This window comes from Anguilla rostrata, chromosome 8 (assembly GCF_018555375.3).
Source record: "Anguilla rostrata isolate EN2019 chromosome 8, ASM1855537v3, whole genome shotgun sequence".
Lineage (NCBI taxonomy): Eukaryota > Metazoa > Chordata > Actinopteri > Anguilliformes > Anguillidae > Anguilla > Anguilla rostrata.
This window is the reverse complement of record NC_057940.1, coordinates 39,730,344-39,750,471: the sequence shown is the minus strand read 5'-3', so window position 1 is coordinate 39,750,471 and position 20,128 is coordinate 39,730,344. Positions and strand designations below refer to the sequence as shown.

The window sequence follows — 20,128 nt, the reverse complement described above, 5'->3', positions numbered from 1 at the left end:
CATTCTGTTGTCGAACCTGACACTTGTAACCTCTTAAATGTCAGTGCAGGGTTGAAGATTGCCATTCTGTGGACTTGAATGGCAGAATAGCAAATCAGTACACAGAACATCTGAGGATCAGAGGAGGAGCAGTGTGGGGTTATCAGAGCACAACCCTGCCTGTTCCCAAGAATTAATGGTCTGCCCTTTTCTTTTTCATAACATTGCCATTTCCACTGAATACATGACTTACAATCCTGGAAGAAAAAAAAAAAGTTAATTATAGCAGCAAAATAATTTATATAGGACATTATGTAACTGCCAATACTGGTGATGAACACATTTTAGAATTAATTGCCTATGTAGGCCTTATTTTCACTTCCACATATCATCATGACACAGTTGCTTCTTTTGCAGTTTTAGCCGGAGTCAGTCAGGTTCAAGCTTGTTATACAGCGGATAAATCCCCCGGAAATGCAGATGCATTTAAGAAAACAATTAGACGTTTTAATCTAAAATTGACCCGCAAATCTTGAGGAGGGGGGGGGGGAATCGGTGACTCACTGAGTCGCTGTGAAATTTCAGTAATTCACTGATACATATCTGCACAGTAAACAAGCGAGAGGGACGGTGTGACATTTAACAGACGAGCGACGCTTTCCGCTGGGACCCAACGGAGAGGGGGGGCTGAGTCACGCGCCGTTTTGGCCCGCGAGCAGTGTTGACATTTCCATTGGAGGAAGCGCATAGCGCGCGTCTGGCTACGCGGCGCACGGCACCAACCGCCACCTGACAACGAAGAGAAAAGTGTTAAAGGTCCTGTGTTTTTTTTTTTTTTGTCTTTTTTTCTTGCGTATAAATTCATTCATTAGGTCACAAGATGTAGATGTATGCAAAGTTTTTCCAAATGTATAAACGTGAAAATAATTAAATGTTACGTTGGTGTGTAAAGCATGGCAGTTTTAAACAGGAGGCATAATATTTTATTTCCCTTCCATGATGACTGATTTTACTGGGTCTTTAATGCCATTCCACCGATGAAGGCAGCATGCCAAAAAATGCCTCAGTTAAACTGAAAAACTGAAATATCTCTTGATCTTTGCACCTTTGAAAATAGAAAATGGTTTGCTACTCCCTTATAATTTCCCTGTAACCCTGTGTTGATGTATTAGAATTGTGTGAGGGCCAAAAGCTGACCCAGATCAAAAAGAGGCCTTTCTGAATCCGTTATGGTATTTAACAGTCCTCTGAGCACAGAGTACATTTAAGCTCAGGTCTTGCCCAATAAGAAGTATTCAGAGATTGCACTGTTCATTGATGGCATGACGTGATAATCTAATTAAATGTTTCTTTTCAGGATAATAAATCAGCAAATTAAAGGCATGCTATTGCGTAAAACGGTGTTAAATTTCACAACTACAGTACCTGCCTTGTCGCGTTTCTGCTTTTAATGTTTCAAGCGTAAAATTAGCTTGGATTCTGGGCTCGTGGCATTCTGAGTGAGGATACACGGTGTACCTTTTTGTAATCAGCCAGTTGCGCGTTCTGAGGAGCAGAAACAGTCATCGTGCCGTGCTACAGCTGTAGGCACGAATGCGACATGCTGTTTCTCACCTGGAAAAACATCACTTCCTGACCTGCCGATGTGTTTCATCAATTCCGAGTGCATAAATATGCGCTGTATATAATATGTGAATGCGTGGAGCGTTGTCCATTGTTTCCAAAAACAATGAATTCCCTTTTAAAAAATTTATTTCGCATTCATTTTTATCTTATCTTCCCCAGGGGATCCACTTGCTAATGTGAACTACCTGTTTCACTACATAGAGCGACTTGCTTCTTCATATGCATTGAAATGTAAATAACAGTAGCTCCTCTAACTTGCTGAAAAATAGTGTTTTAGCTACAGAACTGTACAAATACAGCCACATTTTTTTCCAGATTGCAGTCAGAATGAGAAATGTGTCAAAACTGTCAGAAGTTTGATTGGTACAGCAGTTAAGAATTCTTTGTCTCTAGATTTTCAGAGGAAGTTTTAAGTGAGCAGAAAGGGCATCAGCAATGCACAGCATTGTTATGCAAGTCTGAGGAGGACTATCGATTAGACTTGGCTGTAGAGTATATGAAGAAGTGATGTAAACATTTTCGAATACAATCAGCATGTGCATTCACGAGAAGAAGAGGTGCGACTCATTGGGACCAGTATGATGGATGGTTAATGGTCAATAGTGTTTTAACTGTAGAACCATACAAGTACAGCCACAAGTGTCTTTGGATTTTATAGAATGAGAAATGTGTTGAGAATGTCAGAAGGAGTATTGGTTTGATAGGTGCAGCAGTTAAGACTTGCACAGTTTGCAATATAAGCAAGCACTTAGCTTTAATGAGCAGGAAGTAATTAGGCTCTTGGCTCATTCCCTGCACTTGCCAATCTCACTCTCAGGGAAAAAGAGGTTATCATTTAGGATGTTGTCAAGGTAGATTTTGTATTGCACACTTTTCAAATCAGGATTATTTCACAGCAAACAAACTGCACTAGCGATCTGTAGTTTTACTGTGGTGTGAAAGATTGTTCCTTTTAAGAGTCATAACATCACTGTGAAAGGAGCCTGAACCATTTAGACTGATTATTTTTTTATCAGGAAAAATTTAATCTCACACAAGCATGACTGACTTATTGTAAACCTGACCTCACACAGCGGACAGTTATAGGGATTTGAGTCGCACATTAAATGTCTCTTCAATGAATTACGCGGCAGGTTTTACTCTGCTTTATAATGTGGAGAAAGTGTTTTTCATCTCAATGGCTGATGCTAATCCAGAATGCTGTTGAGTGCTTACTGGGTGTCCCCTGTCTGGCCATTAAGCCTTTGAATATCCATCCAGAGATTTTTAATGGCTGCCAAACCGATTTAGTTATGAATTAAAAATACTGCACATTCCAAATAAATAAATAAATAAATAAACAAACAGCGATAAAATTGCTCAGAGAATTCTGGCCTGGTTTTTGTGTCTGGCCTTATTAATTAACATGCTTGTTTGCACTAAGACACCCTACAGTTTTGATTTCCATCCATGAGCACAGCTCACATTGGTGATTTGCCTTATGATCTATAACTCTTATTGTGCTGTTGCCAGACAGGATACAACAAGGCAAAGGAGTTCTGCCTGTGGCTTGGGTACAGTTCACCTGATTTTGGTTTTTAACAACTTTCTGGGAATGAAAGAAGGCCACGAGGCAGTTTTAAATCTGTAGACAGCATATGTATATATATATATACATATATATATATATATGCTTAGATGTACAGTAATACAGATGCTGTCTGATACAGGATAAGATAATATCCAAATATCCCATATAAATAATAAAGGTGGAATATTCAAAATGCTTAAATAAAAAATGAATATATAGTACAAAAAGTAAAACAGTTTTGCTTTTAATGTCATATTGCAGCCAGTAAAGGCAATTCTGTAGACTCAGCACTGACACTACAAGTCTATTGAGAAAGAAAAGCGGAGATGTTCTGCAGCTTCAGCGATCAATTTTTTTTTTCTTTTTCAAAACCCAGCGTTGTGTAAAATCATAAATTCAATTGAGTTTTATTTGTGTTGTACTTTTTTTTTACAATGGGCACAGAGATCCAAGCCTGAAATCTGTTGCGCCCTCCATACTGCTCTGATGGTTCCAAGGGCTGCCTCTCTTGAACCTAACCTTTTTTTTTATTTATATTTTTTTGAATTTTAGAAAGACTGCAGTATCTCACCGCATTAGAATTTGACACAATAGAAGGTCTGTGTAAGTAGTTGCAAATTTGTATTTTTTTTTTCTATTTGCAGGTGATGACCTGGAAGGGATCATGTCTGAGGTACAGGGGACTGTGGAATTTTCCGTGGAGTTTCACAAGTTCCACAATGTCGATCTCTTCCAGCGAGGGTAAGCCTCCTTCTTTCCTGCCATCCTTTCCATGGGTTCTGCTGTGAGGAAGCATCCTGGGATCCACTGTACTGAAGTCAGTTTTTTTTTCCCTGAAAGGTCACCCACTCTCTGTCCCCTGTGTGCAGAGAGGCAGGGGGGGTGTATGGGTTTGCACTGGGTCTGCCGCACTGCAGACTGACAGCTGATTAACCGGTTCATCAAAGCAGAGGATGTTACACGTGCGGAGAGAAATCAGGCGGGCTGCTCTGTGGCACTCTGCCTGAGAGCCAGGGGAGCGTCCTCTGAGGCGAGCTCAAAGCCAGACGTTTTCATGCGAATGGTTTCCCTTAAAGCCAAAGCCACTCGTGTTTCAGACGGTGTCTGTATCAGTGGTTTCCAGCCAGCACAGGGGGTCTCTGGAACCAGGGACATTAACCGTGGGAAGTCTAGCGAGGTTAAATTATTACTGCGACATTTCAAGTGAATAGGCACCTATCCGCATGCTGCGGGCATGTTGCTTTTGCTCAACGATAAGCCGGACAACACTGTAGGAAGCCACTGTGATCGTTTTATTATGTAAGTAATGTGAAACATTCTAAAGTGCCACGTAGCAACAAATCATGTTCCGCATGTTGTGAAAACAGAAAACAATTTCACCAATCACAAAGTGCTCCTGTGGCTGTGCTCCAAACCCCAGTCCGGGCACATAACAGGCATCTCATGTATTGGCTGATAGCAGCGCTCCCTCAGCAGCGTATTATATATTCGATTTTTAAAATAACTGTTAGCCGTTTTCACAGACCCACCAGCAGGGCACGCACAGTTTTAGTAGCAATAATAAAAAAAACCCTATTAATTATCGAGGAAAGGTCGTTTTTATGCCATATAATACATCTGCTGGAAGATAATGATTAAAAAATGGCATCTGGCTTTTGGCTCTATGAAATGCCAGCTTTACTGAGATTTGATTTTATAAATGGGAGGACTAAACCTTTTTTGCACAAAGTAATCCCCTCTGGTGAGTGCACTAATACACATTTGTTTTGCTCGCAGACGTGATTCTGCTTTTGGGGAGAGAAAGCCCTACGTACACAATGTATTATGCAAAAATATTGTTATGGAAAAATACAGAATAGGAAATGAAAAAATGAAATATACAGGTAAAATGGATAGAAATGCAATGTACCAAGCTACTCAGAGAACAGAGTTTGGGGCTAATGGCTATAAATCAGTGATTAAGTCTACATGGGATGGGAGATGGTGCTAAGCGCATTGCACGCCTTAATGGATGCGGAATCAGATTCAGCTCTATGTAAATTCCAGCTCGATTGATATGTATTGGACACGGCGAGATAGTGTTTTTAAAACACGTGATATTGATGAAGTATTCCGGGGGGGGGGGGGGTGCCAGTACCTTCCCCGATGTCTGTGATTCCTGTAATCTCTCTGGCCGATAGCAGTCTGGCCAAGACGGTGCATCTGGCCGGGGCCATAACTGCATAAGTGCCGCTTACCGCGATAAATCATTCGTTTATTTTAAGCTTCACAAACACTAAGCTTTCCAATCACTTTTAGTCACTTAAAGTGGTTCAGTGCTTACAGGTCAGTGACTCGTTGAAGTCACTGCTTTTGCATCCAAATTCTTCCCATATTCATTTAAATGATTTGTATACTGGAATGGCAAATATTTGCTTTTTATTATTATTTTTTTATAAAGCCCTGTTACTGAGGCATTGCAGGTTTGTATTTGAACGATAATTTTATTATTATGCGCTGGAGTCTGTAATCGGGGAACATAGATGGCCTCCTCCCACTGAGGATAGGGTGGCTATAAAACAAGGTTCATTACTTTTCCCAACTTTACTACACGGTAAAATGTCCAGCATAAATTAAACTCTAACAGAGCTTACATGAGTTCAGTTGGGATCGCATACACTCTCTCAGACTTGATTTGACACTGAACATTGCATTATGTGCCATTTGTAAGCATGGACTGGCTTGCGGTTTCCCTTTGGAGACTCCTGCTGTGGTGCCTTTTGCAATGGCTACAGGTGATACACGTGACAAGGATGCGCTTGTTCATTCCAAATCTGTAGGGAAAATTGGGGAAAACTGTACTTCAAACCGTCACCGCTGACAGTGTTATAAACTCTTGTCTCTTGCTTAGCTGATGTGCCACGATAACTGTACTTACACAAACAGCTGTATTCACTGTTTTATATTTTCTTATTTTGCATTTTTCTTATCTGGAATTATTTTTGTATAGTGAATTATGGGCTTGCATGTCTCAGCCTGTACCCACACTGTCTCGTGAAGATGCAGGAGCTGCTGTTTAAATCTGGGAGGTTCCGTAGACTTTTTGTGCAAAATCGCGTACAGCAGGATTACCACAGTCTTTGGGGACTTACCATCTTTGTGAGTAACTCACTGGGTGTTTCAGCAGTAATCGGTTCATTCTTCACATACTGCAGACTTTTCTTGGAGAGGAAAGTTCTTTAGTTACTGTATTGCCATTTCGTCTGACTTGATTATGGTTCAATTTCAGTTTACAGTTTCAATTTTTTCACATTCTCTGAAAGTAAGCATCACAAGTATTAAAGTGAGCATCAAATGATTTGTGTTTTCCACAGGTTCTATCAGGTCCGCGCTGGATTGAAGGTCTCCCCTCGTGTGCCACACAGATTGATTGTGACAACAGCAGGAAATACAGGTAGGAATGATTTAAAGGACGCACACTACCTTCAGGCCCTGATGTGAATTGTCCAGAGAAAAGTAGGGGTACGATCAATAATGCAGGGCTGACTGAGTCTTTTGTGAGCACTGACAGAGTTTTAGCTATGATTTACAAAGCATTGGTGACATACAAAATGTTCATTTTGTATGCCGTAAAATTATTTTTCAAAATTCTGTGTGGCTGAACCATAATTTTGTGTTGGTAAAAGAAAGTTTTTTACTTTTCCTGAGAATTCCATTTTTTGTAGAGTGACAATCCATGCTTTACACTATGTTCCCCTGGCTCTTCCGGTGAGCTAAAATGAGCTTTTTAAAATGTCAGGCTGTGCCCATGTAATCAATCATGTTCTCATTCCCATGTTCCCTGGCCTCAAGAGCCAGATCACAGCCACATTATTTGCAGCTTTCCTGTAGCATCTCCTCCCTCAATTGATTTCTTAAACTTACAATTACGTTTGACATTTAACTTAATTGTTAGGCAAAGTTAGGGACAAATGTTAATTTAATAGTACATGTATGTGTACATAATCATCTAATTGTATGCTTAAATGGTAATGGCATACTGTGCAAGACTAAACCCAAATTTATATATAGTAATGTATTGTTGCCACACCTTAGACCACTGAAAAACAGATCTACTCGACTTTGTGTGGACTTATGCATTGTTTGCAATTTGGGGACCAAGGGCTGTACAGATTCAGAGGGTTTATGGGGATGGTAGTTTTTGGGACCCAACATAAAAAAGGCAGGGTTTTACAGCATGTCGAAAGCAGTAATCGTTTCTGGACTTTTCTTCTTTGTGCCGTGGGAACTCAGTCAGATTGACTCACATTGAGAGTGTTTTCTGAGCTGTAACAAGTGCGCTGGGATTTTCATCTGAAACATTAAGCGGTTAAGTCAGGGTTTTACACAATTTTACACAATTTGTGGAATTTGGACTGCATTTTGTCACGCCACATGCTCATTGTATTTCCTATATTTATATATGTTCCTTCACTGTAATGACATCTGTTGAGGATGTGTTAAACAGGGCTACTATTACAGATTTAACTAGAGGGTTCCTGTGCCCTAAAATGATAAAGTGTGTTTAAACGCTGTTGTACATGGAATGGTGAGACAGGGTTTGGCACAACGTATTTTACTCTCTCTATATGTGGCTGGTGCAATATACAAATTGTCATAAATTCAGTTAGACAATGGTGGGCCCAAGGGTGTGGTAGTGGCTGAATTTGTCATTGCAGTTTCAGTACACCCATTTCAGTAAGGACAACCCACGTATTTAAATATTTAGATGAATATATGAATACAGTTTGCCACTGAATGGATCTGCTTCAGCTATTAGTGCACACACCAGAACTTGCTTTGCACATTCCATGCACGCTGCTCATTATGGCAACCTAACCAAGTAATTCCATTGACATCAAAATTCCACTTTGACTTTTCACATCCATAATGCAGGTCCTAATAAAATGGCTATCATTGAGGTTATGGACATTAATGTGAACCACTGCTGTGTACAAAAGATTCCACGAAATACTCCAGGCAGCTCCGCCTTGCTGGTCTGAATAGGAGCTTTTATGTATACTGTGATGCAAAGCAAATTTTAAAACTCCATATAATGCTTGGTCAAGGGCCTTTTTGCTTTTCATCTAGACGCAGCATCCATTTACAAAAAGTCATTGGAGGATTTGCACTGGGGAAGTACCAGACTGAGGTCAGATATGCAATTACAGTATTAGAAGATATTTCTGGTGCATAGCCATGTTAGCTGTGTTACATAAAATTACTATTTTAGAACATACAGTAGAAAAAGTGCAGCTCAGGGAAACAGATCTTTAGCTATTTTGATCATGTTTTGGCTCAGTGTTGTAGTGTTTTTTTTTTTTAGCTTGTAAGTGGATTCTTTGACCGCAAATCCATCTGTCATATTCAGGCAATTGTGTTGTCAGAATAAAATGGTGTGTCTTTGGTGAGGCAGTCACAGGAGGGAAAAAAAAACACTCATCTCTCAAACGAATTTGAAAGAGTGATCACACATTAGAAAAACTTTCATGCAAAAAATAAGACAAAATAAATAGTCACAGATCACGTTTCAGATTGCATACACCTTGGTAGCATATTTATTATGCTTTCTCTTAGGAATAGCAAGTAGCCAAGGGCATAATTATATTTTGAATATTGGGGGGTTGAAATGCATAGACCCTGGCAACTGAAACCATATAGGGGTGCCCAGGGGCATACACAGAATTATTTTTAAAGAACAGCAGTGATGTGATCATTTCTGGTAAATTCAAAGGAAAAATACTTCAGACTACTGATCAGTATATCCCACTCACAACATGAAATTCTCCTCTTTATTTTATGAAATCATTTTTCTCATCGTTAAGCTATATTATTTGGTTATTTTGTTATATTGGGGGTTTATAACCCCCCGTCCCCCATAAACTATACCCTTACAAGTAGGTAGTTCATTGTTGTGGTATGTGTACGGTAGAGTAGCAAAATAAAAACACAAACAGTTGATGCCTTGCTTTTCTCATTGTCTGACTGACAGTCATGTGACCACTTATGCAATGGTGGCCTAGCAGCATTTTCGTTTATGTGGCCAATAAAACATTGCGATCAATGCTAAAATATTTAAAGCGTACTGTATCAGCAGGGCAATATCTGATCCATTAAGGGTATACTGTATGTCTCATGCAGAGAGTAATGTTTTTGTGATGCCTAATAAAAGATAAAAGGCTGATAAAATTAATACATGGGGTGAAGGAGTGTTCCGCATTCTTTGCCGAGTGCAGTTGGTTCGTTGTTGAGTCAGCACATAACGCTGAAATGTGACTTTTTACTTAGGGCCATTGGCTGAACCTGCCCATCACTGACGCATCAATAAATTATTATACTGGCACTGACACCTAAAGTGCAGTCTGGAGTTTATTGATCACAGGCATTTAGACAAAGTTGATTCTAATTGAATCCAACATTTAAAAGAGTGCGCGGTCCTGGGTGTCCTTGCTCGTCAGCCAAGAACTGGGCGTCTTCTGAGAAAAACAGACAAACAAAACTGCGACACAACATTGGCTGAACATCAGTGGCTCAGTTAGAGACGCCCATAAACGGCTTTTGGAATTCTGCAGAGATGTGATTTAATGGCATAACAATTAGAATTGAGCTAACAATATCAATAAATAATTATGCTGTATGCTTGATGTGAGCAGGAAATTAAGAGATGCTATTCAGTGCAGCTTCTTTGGTGGTAAAACATCATTATTATGAGCAGCAGCCAGACATAGAGATAAACATTGCTTATAATTACAGATAACATCTTCAACTGCTGTTGCAGCTTGGTACCTTTGGGTTGTGTAACAGGAGTACTGTATATTTCTGTATAAAGATGTGACAATTCACATCAAGACAATGTATGAAATATTTGAACTGGATTTTGCAAACTGTTTTAGTTATTCGTGAAAATGGATGTCTTGCACTGGAGCAATTTGCTTTATGTCAGAATTCTTTGGACTGACGGTTACTAAAAATAACATGACACTGAACATGAACATGATTCTATTGCACGTTATGTATTCAAATTTAGCAATCCTTGACTTGCAAGCACAGGTCTCAGAAGAAATCTGCAGTGCCTCTGTGGAGTGACACTCTTTCCATCCAAATGGCTGTGCGTGGTTCTGCATGCTGAGACGCTCTAGCTCATACAGGCCGGTTCAGAATTGAGCCATCTGAACCTGTTTGCTGGTGCTGTTGTGTGAGACACAGGTGTCTGCACAGATCTGACCCTGACAGTCTCACTGTCAGCATACCTGTCCGCCCCCATTCCTGCATTGCGGCTTTGGCATTCGTGCTTATATGGGCATCAGAATGGGGGGTACACCACTGCTTTCCAGTTCACTGGTAAATACGCTTCTGGAAAAGGAGGTTATTCTCAGTTACATATGCCTCTCAGTGCTTTTGAAGGCAAAGCACCTTTATTTGTGGAACAAGTCAAATTCATGGACTATCATCACCTGAGGCTGAAAGATTTTGTTTGCTGTTGTCAGAATCTTTCTTTTAACTGATTTGAAAAATGGTAGGCCAGACTAGTTCATACTGTATCTGTGTAATAATTATCTGGATATTTAGAATGCATGCACTTCAGACAAATAAGACTTCTCACAAATTACATCAAACTTTTAAGCACCCCCAACAAATGGTCTGATAGAGAAATTAATTTCAGTTAATTTCATTAGTATTTATGTTCTTTTCATTAATGCATTCATGTTCCAGGCTGTGGAGATTTGGGTCTATTTGTAAGCAGATTACCCTCTGTGGAGCAGAGGAATTGTATTTGAAGGCTTAGAAGCAAGTGTCCAAGCTGCTAACATCATCAGAACAATGAATAGTCCCCTCCCACACATGCCCCTTCATTCCACCTGACCTCATTACTGCACTGCATAAATAGACTGTTGCTCCTGATTGCTTGTATCTCACCCCTGTAATACAGTCTGTGGTACGTAATATATAGCATTGTGCAAACAAAGTATTTGTAAATTGTTTGCAATTTTAAGTGATTAAAAAACAATTATTTGCTAATTAATTAGCAGTTAAGCACATTTTCTAGCACCAAACCTCCCTTGCCCCTGCCCCACCTTCTTTCTGGATTGAAATTTAAATGTAAATTAATTCATATATGCAAAATGTAGCTCAATATGCTGTAGGGCTCCTCTTCTTGGTCATGTCCTCACATTCATTTCCATTCCAGGCAAGTGGTACTGTGTTACAGTATGTGCCTGACTGTGTCCTCGGAAGGATAGATTCTTTCTTTTTTCCTTCTAATGTGTAATCATTGATCAGAAACCTCAATTCCCAGAGCACAACACTGTGGTTTTACAGCTGAGAATGAAATATGAATTTTCAGAGCGTGCTTCATTTGACTTCAAGTTTCTGTCTCAGAGAAAAATTGATCTGGAGTAAAAATGAAGATGAATACAGTCTATTGTCAGTTTTAGGGAACATCCTATTTACTCGGAAATACAAAAAGTATTGTTTTATTTTAGTCTGGGTTTAGGCTTAAAAAGAAACCATATATTTCTAGTATTCATTATATATTTTCATGCTTAAAAAAACAAGCATACCATAAATGAACCATGCACGCACGCACACTATGTGGGACAGTATTAGATAGTAAAGATCATTTATTTCTTGAAGGAACATATGTGTGGAACAGATGTTCTCTGTGGATGTGCACACAGATTAGCATAGGGCGCCGCGGTGGTGCAGTTGGTAGCACTGTCACCTCACATCGAATCCAGGTGCTCTGGTTTCCTCCCACAGTCCAAAGACATGCAGGTTAGGCTAACTCGAGAGTCTAAATTGCCTGTAGGTATGAGTGTGTGAATGAATGGTGGTTTGGCAACCTGTCCAGCGTGTATTCCTGCCGCTCGCCCAATGCATGCTGGGATAAGCTCCAGCCCCCCTGCGACCTTCACCAGGAATAAGCGAGTTAGATAATGGATGTATGGACCATTTATTTATTTATTTATTTCTTTCTTTCTAAGAAGCTCTTCTAGATGAGTTCCAATTAAAGAAATTGAAGGCAGTTGTTGTAAAACATATTCTCCACAGGTTGCAATGAAAAATAAGTACCAGTCAGCTCCAGCAGCACAGTAAATAAGATGCCAGCTGAAAATCTCTGTTAAAATATGCAAGTGACAGTGATTATTTACACCTTCATATAGTGCATAATGATTATGCGCTATAAAACATATCATGTACATGAAGTCTGACAATGATTTTTATAAACAGCATTACCTCGTATCTTAGTGTTTGCGTGGTGCCTGACAGTCTATAAGAGCAACATTAACTCCACCATGGTGACTAAATTATGTCTGATCAGGTGAGTCTTTATTTGCCATTGGGAGGTGGTGCCATTTCAATGGTATCTCATTCTGCCACCAGTTATCACATTGAAAAGACAGTTATGGCGTACCGTTCAAATTTTTTCACGTAATCCTCCAGTCCAAAAAGGGTTACCGGGCTCAGTATACTTCAATCAGTGGGCCCAGAGGAAGTGTCAGCAGACACTGTGTGAACTGGCGGTTTGTATCTTTGTGCGTGACGGCACAAAGGTTCTGAGCATCAGAGGGGTTATTTTTTTTCAAAGCTATCTCGAAGCGCACCTGTTGCCAGCCATCCCACTTGTGACACACGGCACATAAAAGCCACACAAATCAGGCCCAGAGCATAATTTGCAAACGAGGGAAACCGTCACATTTTCCCATTAAAGTGATTTGTGCGACATTTCTAAGAAGAGTTGGAGATATGCTTTCTTAATTTCTGATTTGTACTTTGCCCTATCCTCTCTGCTGAAATAAAAAAGTAAAGAAATAAAAAAATTTTGGTCACAAAATAAGGTGATGCTGAAAACGTTCCTTCTCTTTTTTTTCCCTTTAGGCGAATCCAGCTTTAGTTCTCCTGGTGTCCACGATGGCAGCGTTTTCAGCAGGATATTTCAGATCCTGTACCGGAACGAGGAGATAGCGATGAACGACTCGATGAACTTCAAGGTTCACTTGCTGCTCGATGGAGAGAGAGTAAGTCGGGCCAATGAAGCGAGGCCCTCTCGCGCTTTCTGAAAACAGGTTGAATGTCAAGAAGGTTGCGTCTGAGAGCGTTCATGGAGGGGAGACCTGCACAAATCACAAGTCTGTGCCTTCGAGGTCCACGCTTTCTTTCCTCTCAAGGAGCGAACACTTCTTCAGTTTCAGAAAGAATTTCTAAGTCCGCCAATACCACTGATGGGGTCTGTGTACGAGTTCTGAGATGGGCAGGACCCAGAATGCACTCTGAATGTTTTCGCTTGCCACTGATAGATTTATCAGCTGTGAGAGCAATGGCACCGCTGCGAAGATGAGCCAGGGCGCCAGTTTATCTGCATAAAATCTCTCTCCTTCACAAGGTCACTTTTTACTTCTCCACGTGAAAGTTGTTTATAACCTCTAAAGCTTCCACTTCTAATATGTGGCCAGATCATAGAGCGCAAATAAGAATCCATACTGAATATTTATGAAAAACTGTAGCAATGCTCAAGGCTCAAAGATTGTCTGCGTTTGCCTGTGTTTTGCACATTTTGCACTTATCATTGTTATTGTTTATAATACAAAACTGCCTTGTTAACCCTAATAGAACATTGCATGCAAAGCAAATATTTGTTCAATTAATTTTCAACATGATATGCGGCTGAAGTGAAATACATACGTCTTAAGCACTGAGGGTGATAGTTTTATTGCCTGCCTCTTAATTTCAGAAGTGTCACTGTTATTACTGTATTTATATGAGGTTGGGAGGAATTTCAGCTTTGAGGCATATCAGGTATCAGTATCACCCCTCATGGTGAAAGCTCTTCATTAACTTTGGAAGGATTAGCTTCTTTAATGGGAGATAAAGTTCCAAAATACCCCTGGGTTTAATGGGCGAGCAATGTCCGTTTCAACAGAATGTGTCCGTCTCTGTTGACACCATGTGCTTTTGAAGTGCAGCACCTCATAATGAAAACCTGCTTTTGTCAACCCCCTTCTGTTGTTCATTTTCAATTAAAATAGATACAAGAAAATGTAGATTTGGTGAATTTCTCACCCTATTCCAAATGCAAATACCCTTGAATCTTGTGATAAACAGAATAACATTCAGCATGCTTCACTGGGCGCGGGATTATATTTAATGAATTAGTATTGTATAAGTGTTTATTTTTTAATTTTATTGAAAACCACATTCAAATGTAGTTCTTTTTTTGTGTTTTCCATGATATTGTTTGTTTTGTTATTTTTTCAGTTTGTGTCCTCAGTGTCTCCTCTGACACTTATTTTTCAAACACTTCATTTTCTCAGGTCGAAGAAGCCCTGAGTGAAGTGGATTTTCAGCTAAAGCTGGACCTGCACTTCACCGACAGCGAACAGCAGTATGTGACTGTCTACATCCACACCACTTCACTTGTGCATTAATGGTTTAAGTGCTCCACCTCACTATGGTAGCGAACGCGAGGAGAGATTTCTCCTGAGAATCGGTCGGCCTGGACTTTTCCAGTGGTTATGGCCTGTGACAAAGTCAAAGTAGTGCAAACGGAATCATGGACACGCGACAGAGGGAGCGGGGAGGCCGCACTTCTGTGGTGAAACCTCCATGGTGGCGTGCCTGTCTTTAAGCATTCAGTTATCTAATGAAACCAGAAGGGAATGGGTTTCATGGGCTAAGCCAGAGGCCTACCCCCTATGGACAGACCCATAGAATTATTGCATGGAGGAGGACCAAATAATTAGCTTGTGTGCATATTACAAAGCGCACATTGCATATTAGTATAGCTTGAGCTGTCTCATGCTGTAATAATCACTTACAGTGGGCAGGGTCCATTTTTCACATTAAAAAAAGAATACAATCTGAAATGCGTGGCTGAGAAATAATAATACCATTTGAACTCCTCAAAGTTAGAGCTGTATTACAATTAGCACATTTAAATGTGACCCATTTATTTGGAGTCTGTAGGAGAATATGGCCTCCTGGATTTCTGTAACTTACTGTGTAGTGTGAAGGATATGGTGGAGAATTTATTTTTTTTAATTTTATGGTAATTATTTTAAACTGGTATAGGTCCCATAAAATATCCCATTTGCCTGTTTTATCTCAATCTAACATTTTTATTTATGTGATGTGAGCTTGAAGAAGTGGCAGTATTAATTGTGTCTAAATAATAAGTCACTAATCAAACAAGCCAAAGATTAATTTCATATTTTCACATCAATGCATATGTACAGATAAAATAGCATTTGTTTTGTAATGTTTTGGCATTTTTTAAAATCAATACTGAATATTTTGTTGCTAAGAAAGAAGCATTAAAGGACAAATGCTTGCATGTGCATGGGTGTTGACTGTTTGTATGTGTGTATCCGTGTTTGTGTGCAAAAGCTATAATTTGCATTAGCACTGACATTGTAGATAGAAAAGCATTGTACATATTGTAAATCCACCGTTGTGTCATCCAGAGACACGTGTGCCCTTTTTCCATGACCTACCTGTTGAACTGTGGTCTCAATTGAAGGGTTCAAACGAGCATGCTCTTTAAAGTGACTCATCTCCCTCTGTGGTGTGACCCCCAGGCTGAGCGAGATCACCACGGTCCCGCTGATAAGCAGTCGAACGCTGGGCCTCCACTTCCACCCCCGGCGGGGGCTGCACCACCACGTCCCCGTCATGTTTGACTACTTCCACCTCTCTGTCATCTCTGTCTCCATCCATGCCTCACTGGTCGCCTTACATCAGCCATTGATCAGGTAGTGTACCGGTAATGACTGTTATAATGTAATAATGATTGACTTGTCATGTGCGCATCAATGTGTTCTGTTCTTTCCTCATAATTACCTGTATCTAATATGTAACATGGTTCATCCCAGTCCTATAAATACCACACACATTGATGTAATTCATCTTAAGTAATATCACCAAGAGATTCAGGCTTAATTGGAGCCAGTTTATAAAATATTCAAACAAAATAAGGGTGGACTTAAGAAAACTAGAAATTTATCGGCAATTGTACATCAGATAAATTGAAAATAAATGCATGAATGGGTTCCAAAATAAACAATAAACATGATGTAGCATTCCATTGAACTGAAATAGATTTCTCTCAAATTGTTTACCCTCAGATTACACTTTGATCCTGCTGTATTGATTGCATTGAGGGGAAAAGGTTCTCTGCTTGTTACAGCTTCACTCGTTCAGGGAAGGGTTCCTGGCTGGGAAAAGGTTCCCCAGAGAATGGAACCGATCCATCTGCCATGTCGATAGAAAATCTGATGTTCGGAGGTGGATACTGCAAGCCTGTTATCACAGAGGTAAATCATTAACTGCAGCTGAGTTGACCACCTTTGGGTGGGAAAGCATGCAAATAGGAACCACATAAGCGATACAGGAAGTGGAACTGCAGTATCAACTGCTGCCAATTACTCCTGCAACTTTTCTGACACAATCAGTAAAAAAAAAAAAACGATGTCTGAATGTTACTGTGTCTCTGTTAGCGCATAATAGCTCCACCCATTTTTGGGTACATGAAACTTCTTTGTTATCACTTGATTCCTTAATTAATTCTGTTTTTTTCATACTGCTGTTTTACAGTTGAGTCCTTTTAGGATTGAGTCCTTAAAATAAGAAAATACAAGCTCAAACTTAGAGATATGAGAGCCAGACATTTTTACATTACATTACATTGCAGGCATTTAGCAGACGCTCTTATCCAGAGCGACGTACACAACTTTTACATAGCATTTTTACATTGTATCCATTTATACAGCTGGATATATACTGAAGCAATTTCAGTTAAGTACCTTGCTCAAGGGTACAACGGCAGTGTCCTACCCAGGAATCGAACCTACAAACTTTCGGTTACAAGCCCAGTTCCTTACCCACTGTGCTACACTCCGTCCATTTGAGAAAGAAATGTTGAAAAAGGCATATCCATGCTACTAGTTACCATGTATCTCAGAAACACTTCAATGTTTCTGCGTTTGAGAGCCTGCATTCAGGGCTCTATATTCCGGCTGGCGAATGGCATGTTGTCAGCTGTCGCAGTGGCAAAGTGGTATTTTTATCATGGATTTTGATGCGCCTGAGCCAATAGGTCATTTCATGACCCAAAGGAGACTGGGAGGAGAGGTGCTGCTGGGGGTGTGTCAGTCAAGCTAGAGCAGCACACTGCAATTTTGGTGCAGCTCATTGCAATTTTGGTAGCACTCTAGTCTGCAATTTGCACCCTCATTGCCTGCTCAGACCACATCTATGGCGCAGGTCACAGCCCACCGTATGCCATATTCCTAATTTCGGGGCTTTCTCAGGCACTGTGTGCATGATCACACCCTATTCAAAAGCCAATCAATGGTTTTTGTGGATCATATGGTGTCCAATTGGACTTTGATAAAAATCCCACAAGTAGGAAAAATGCATGCTTTGCATTTATTGTTCATTCCTTCTTTTTTTCATTTTTCTTTATTTATAATTTATATTTCTGTATTCGTTTTTGTTTTCAATTGTTTATAGCTGTTCTTATACTGCACTGTGGTACCTGGGGTGCTCTTTTTCATGACTTTTTTTCACACCCGTCTGTAATGGGAAGAATGACAATAAACGCTGCTTGAACAAACTTTTCATTTTAATTAAGTGAATTTAAAATGATAGCTACAGTACTGGCGCAAATTATGAATTGACTACATTCATAAACAGAACAATATTGGGCAGCAATTTCTCTTTTTGGCATAATAAATATGGTATGTAATAAATGTAATATCAACATAAAATGAAAATGAAGAAAAATTAGCATTTGTGTTAAACAAGTAATAATCATTACACCTTCCATTGTGTATAAGTTGGAAATTTTATATTTAGCTTGAATATATTTTTTGTCAAGTATTTTTCTGCATACAATGACAATATTCCTATCAAGATAGAAGACCATTTTTTGGCTTGTATACTTTTTTCATGAGTGATGATCACAATGTCATTACCACTCATGCTGTAAAATACGTTTTACAGACAAAAATGGCTCACAGAAAAGTTTTAAAGGAACTGAACTGCAGAATGTTTTCATAATTTGAGCCAGTATTGTATATGCAACCTACATTCATTAACTGCATTCCTTATCTCCTTCCAAGCTAATTTAACATCATCTGGTAGCGTTTAATATCAAAAAGTTTAATAAACAACAAGCCATATTATTGTTTTGTCTTAACCCAAAAATGAAGTTCATATGTGGGTCATGTTGTCCATGGAGACAAAATAATAATATGCGAGTGGCAACTTCCCTCCCTGAAGGCTTACACCTTTTTTACCATCGCTCAGTTGAATTAATTATGGAATCGCACATTATCTTTTTTTTATTTTTATTTGAGCAACAGTCCATTGCGAGTCATTTTACTGCTGTGAATGAGATCACTGGCATTATTATGATCTTCTCTGGTTTTATTGTGTTTAATAAAACTTCATGATACTGTTGTCATAGCATAGAATGTTTAAGCTATTTAGCTACATGTTTAATGGGAAATTAAAACTGGCCACACATCTTAACTGTTTTATTAAAATTTTGATGGAAGAAAATTCTAACACATCCGAATGAATTTCTCTTATGAAATTCTTTCAAACTCAATTTTTGAAAAACTGACAGCCTAACTTCCAGCGCCTCCCATAAAAGAAAGAAGTCTTGGTAGAAACGTAGATTTAGTATTTCCTAATCCCTGTCTTCTGGTAGACTATGGAAATTGGCAGTATACCCTGCACAAATCGCAGAACTCCTACAGGAAATGAAAAATGTCATTTGATTGGCTATGAATGAATCCAGCTGCAGCACATTCGCTGATAACATTTTCCCCCGTGCCATGCACTTTGAGCTGTGCACTCTTCAGCTCTGGTCATTAAAATAACAACATTCAACAGCCACGCCCAGGGTGCCCACTCTCTGCGCCATTAATTAGCACATGCACAGTGCGACATTGATTTCAGAAAATGAGTCTAACTCAAACCCCTCAGACTTAAATTAAAAACCCTGTTGGGATTCTGGAATGACCTTTTCCTGTATATTTCCCATGGGTCTGGTTTCCATTTCTGAAGCACAGAGGTCCTGTTTTCTCAGTGTACAGGCTTTCACCATCGAGGTTTACCTTCGTTTGGTCCGGAACCTTTCTGAATGGGGAATGCGTGCAATTGTGCATTTCTCAGTGGAACAAAAGGACAAGATGTTGACTTCTAATCATAACCCCTTTCTCTCAACTTTCCTGACCACCTGTGCCCACTACACAAGATGCTGGTGTTCCTTCAGAGCAGAATAATTAACGACAGTATTGCATTCTGGTGATCGACAGAATCTTAATCTACTATGTCTAGTATGTGCATTAGCGCTGTGTTCACTATTCAGTTTGCGGCCTGCAGTTTCTCACTGTGCAATTGTCCAGTAGGGAGCCTTTTATGAGTGCCGTCGGACAAATGTAAATCTTGGAGTCGATTGATCTAATTTATGGCCTCGATCCATTACCCCGGAGGACTCAGGAGATTTAGACCTGGGAGGAATAGAACAAGGAGTGTGAGGCGCTGTATGTCACTGGAAACAAGGAGTGTCATCAGTCAGGTCCTGGAACTGCAGCGTAGCATCTAAGACGATAAATTACGCTGCCCCCTACTGTTACTAATTCAGCGGTCCTCTCGTGCGATTCACTGCTTACAAAACCAAAACTGACTGACAATTTTAGGAAACACCAAATGAATTTCCCAAATTATAGAACGATTCCGTGCCTTGCAGGAAGTTGTCATGGTTCAAACCTTCTTGCTCCTTTTAATGGGCGCCGAGCCATTTGGAATGCAGAGGTTCAGTGTGGTTACATTTTAGTTAAACCTGAAGCAATACTGTGTGGCAGAAAAGGGACTCAGGGAGAATGTGGGAATATTTTGGGATATGTTTAATTAATTTGTGTTAAGCAC

At 39.7% G+C, this 20,128-nt stretch overlaps 1 protein-coding gene across 1 annotated transcript in view; it reads left to right on the top strand.

Moving 5' to 3' along the window:
- Positions 1 to 20,128, top strand: part of fam135b (family with sequence similarity 135 member B) — a 60,501-nt gene that overhangs the window by 20,448 nt on the left and 19,925 nt on the right. Inside the window, exons 2-7 of the mRNA XM_064348229.1 lie at positions 3,820 to 3,916; positions 6,529 to 6,608; positions 13,073 to 13,212; positions 14,506 to 14,576; positions 15,769 to 15,942; positions 16,377 to 16,503. Coding sequence (XP_064204299.1) covers positions 3,840 to 3,916; positions 6,529 to 6,608; positions 13,073 to 13,212; positions 14,506 to 14,576; positions 15,769 to 15,942; positions 16,377 to 16,503 — 669 coding nt within the window. The 5' untranslated portion in view covers positions 3,820 to 3,839. The remainder of the gene's footprint in view (positions 1 to 3,819; positions 3,917 to 6,528; positions 6,609 to 13,072; positions 13,213 to 14,505; positions 14,577 to 15,768; positions 15,943 to 16,376; positions 16,504 to 20,128) is intronic.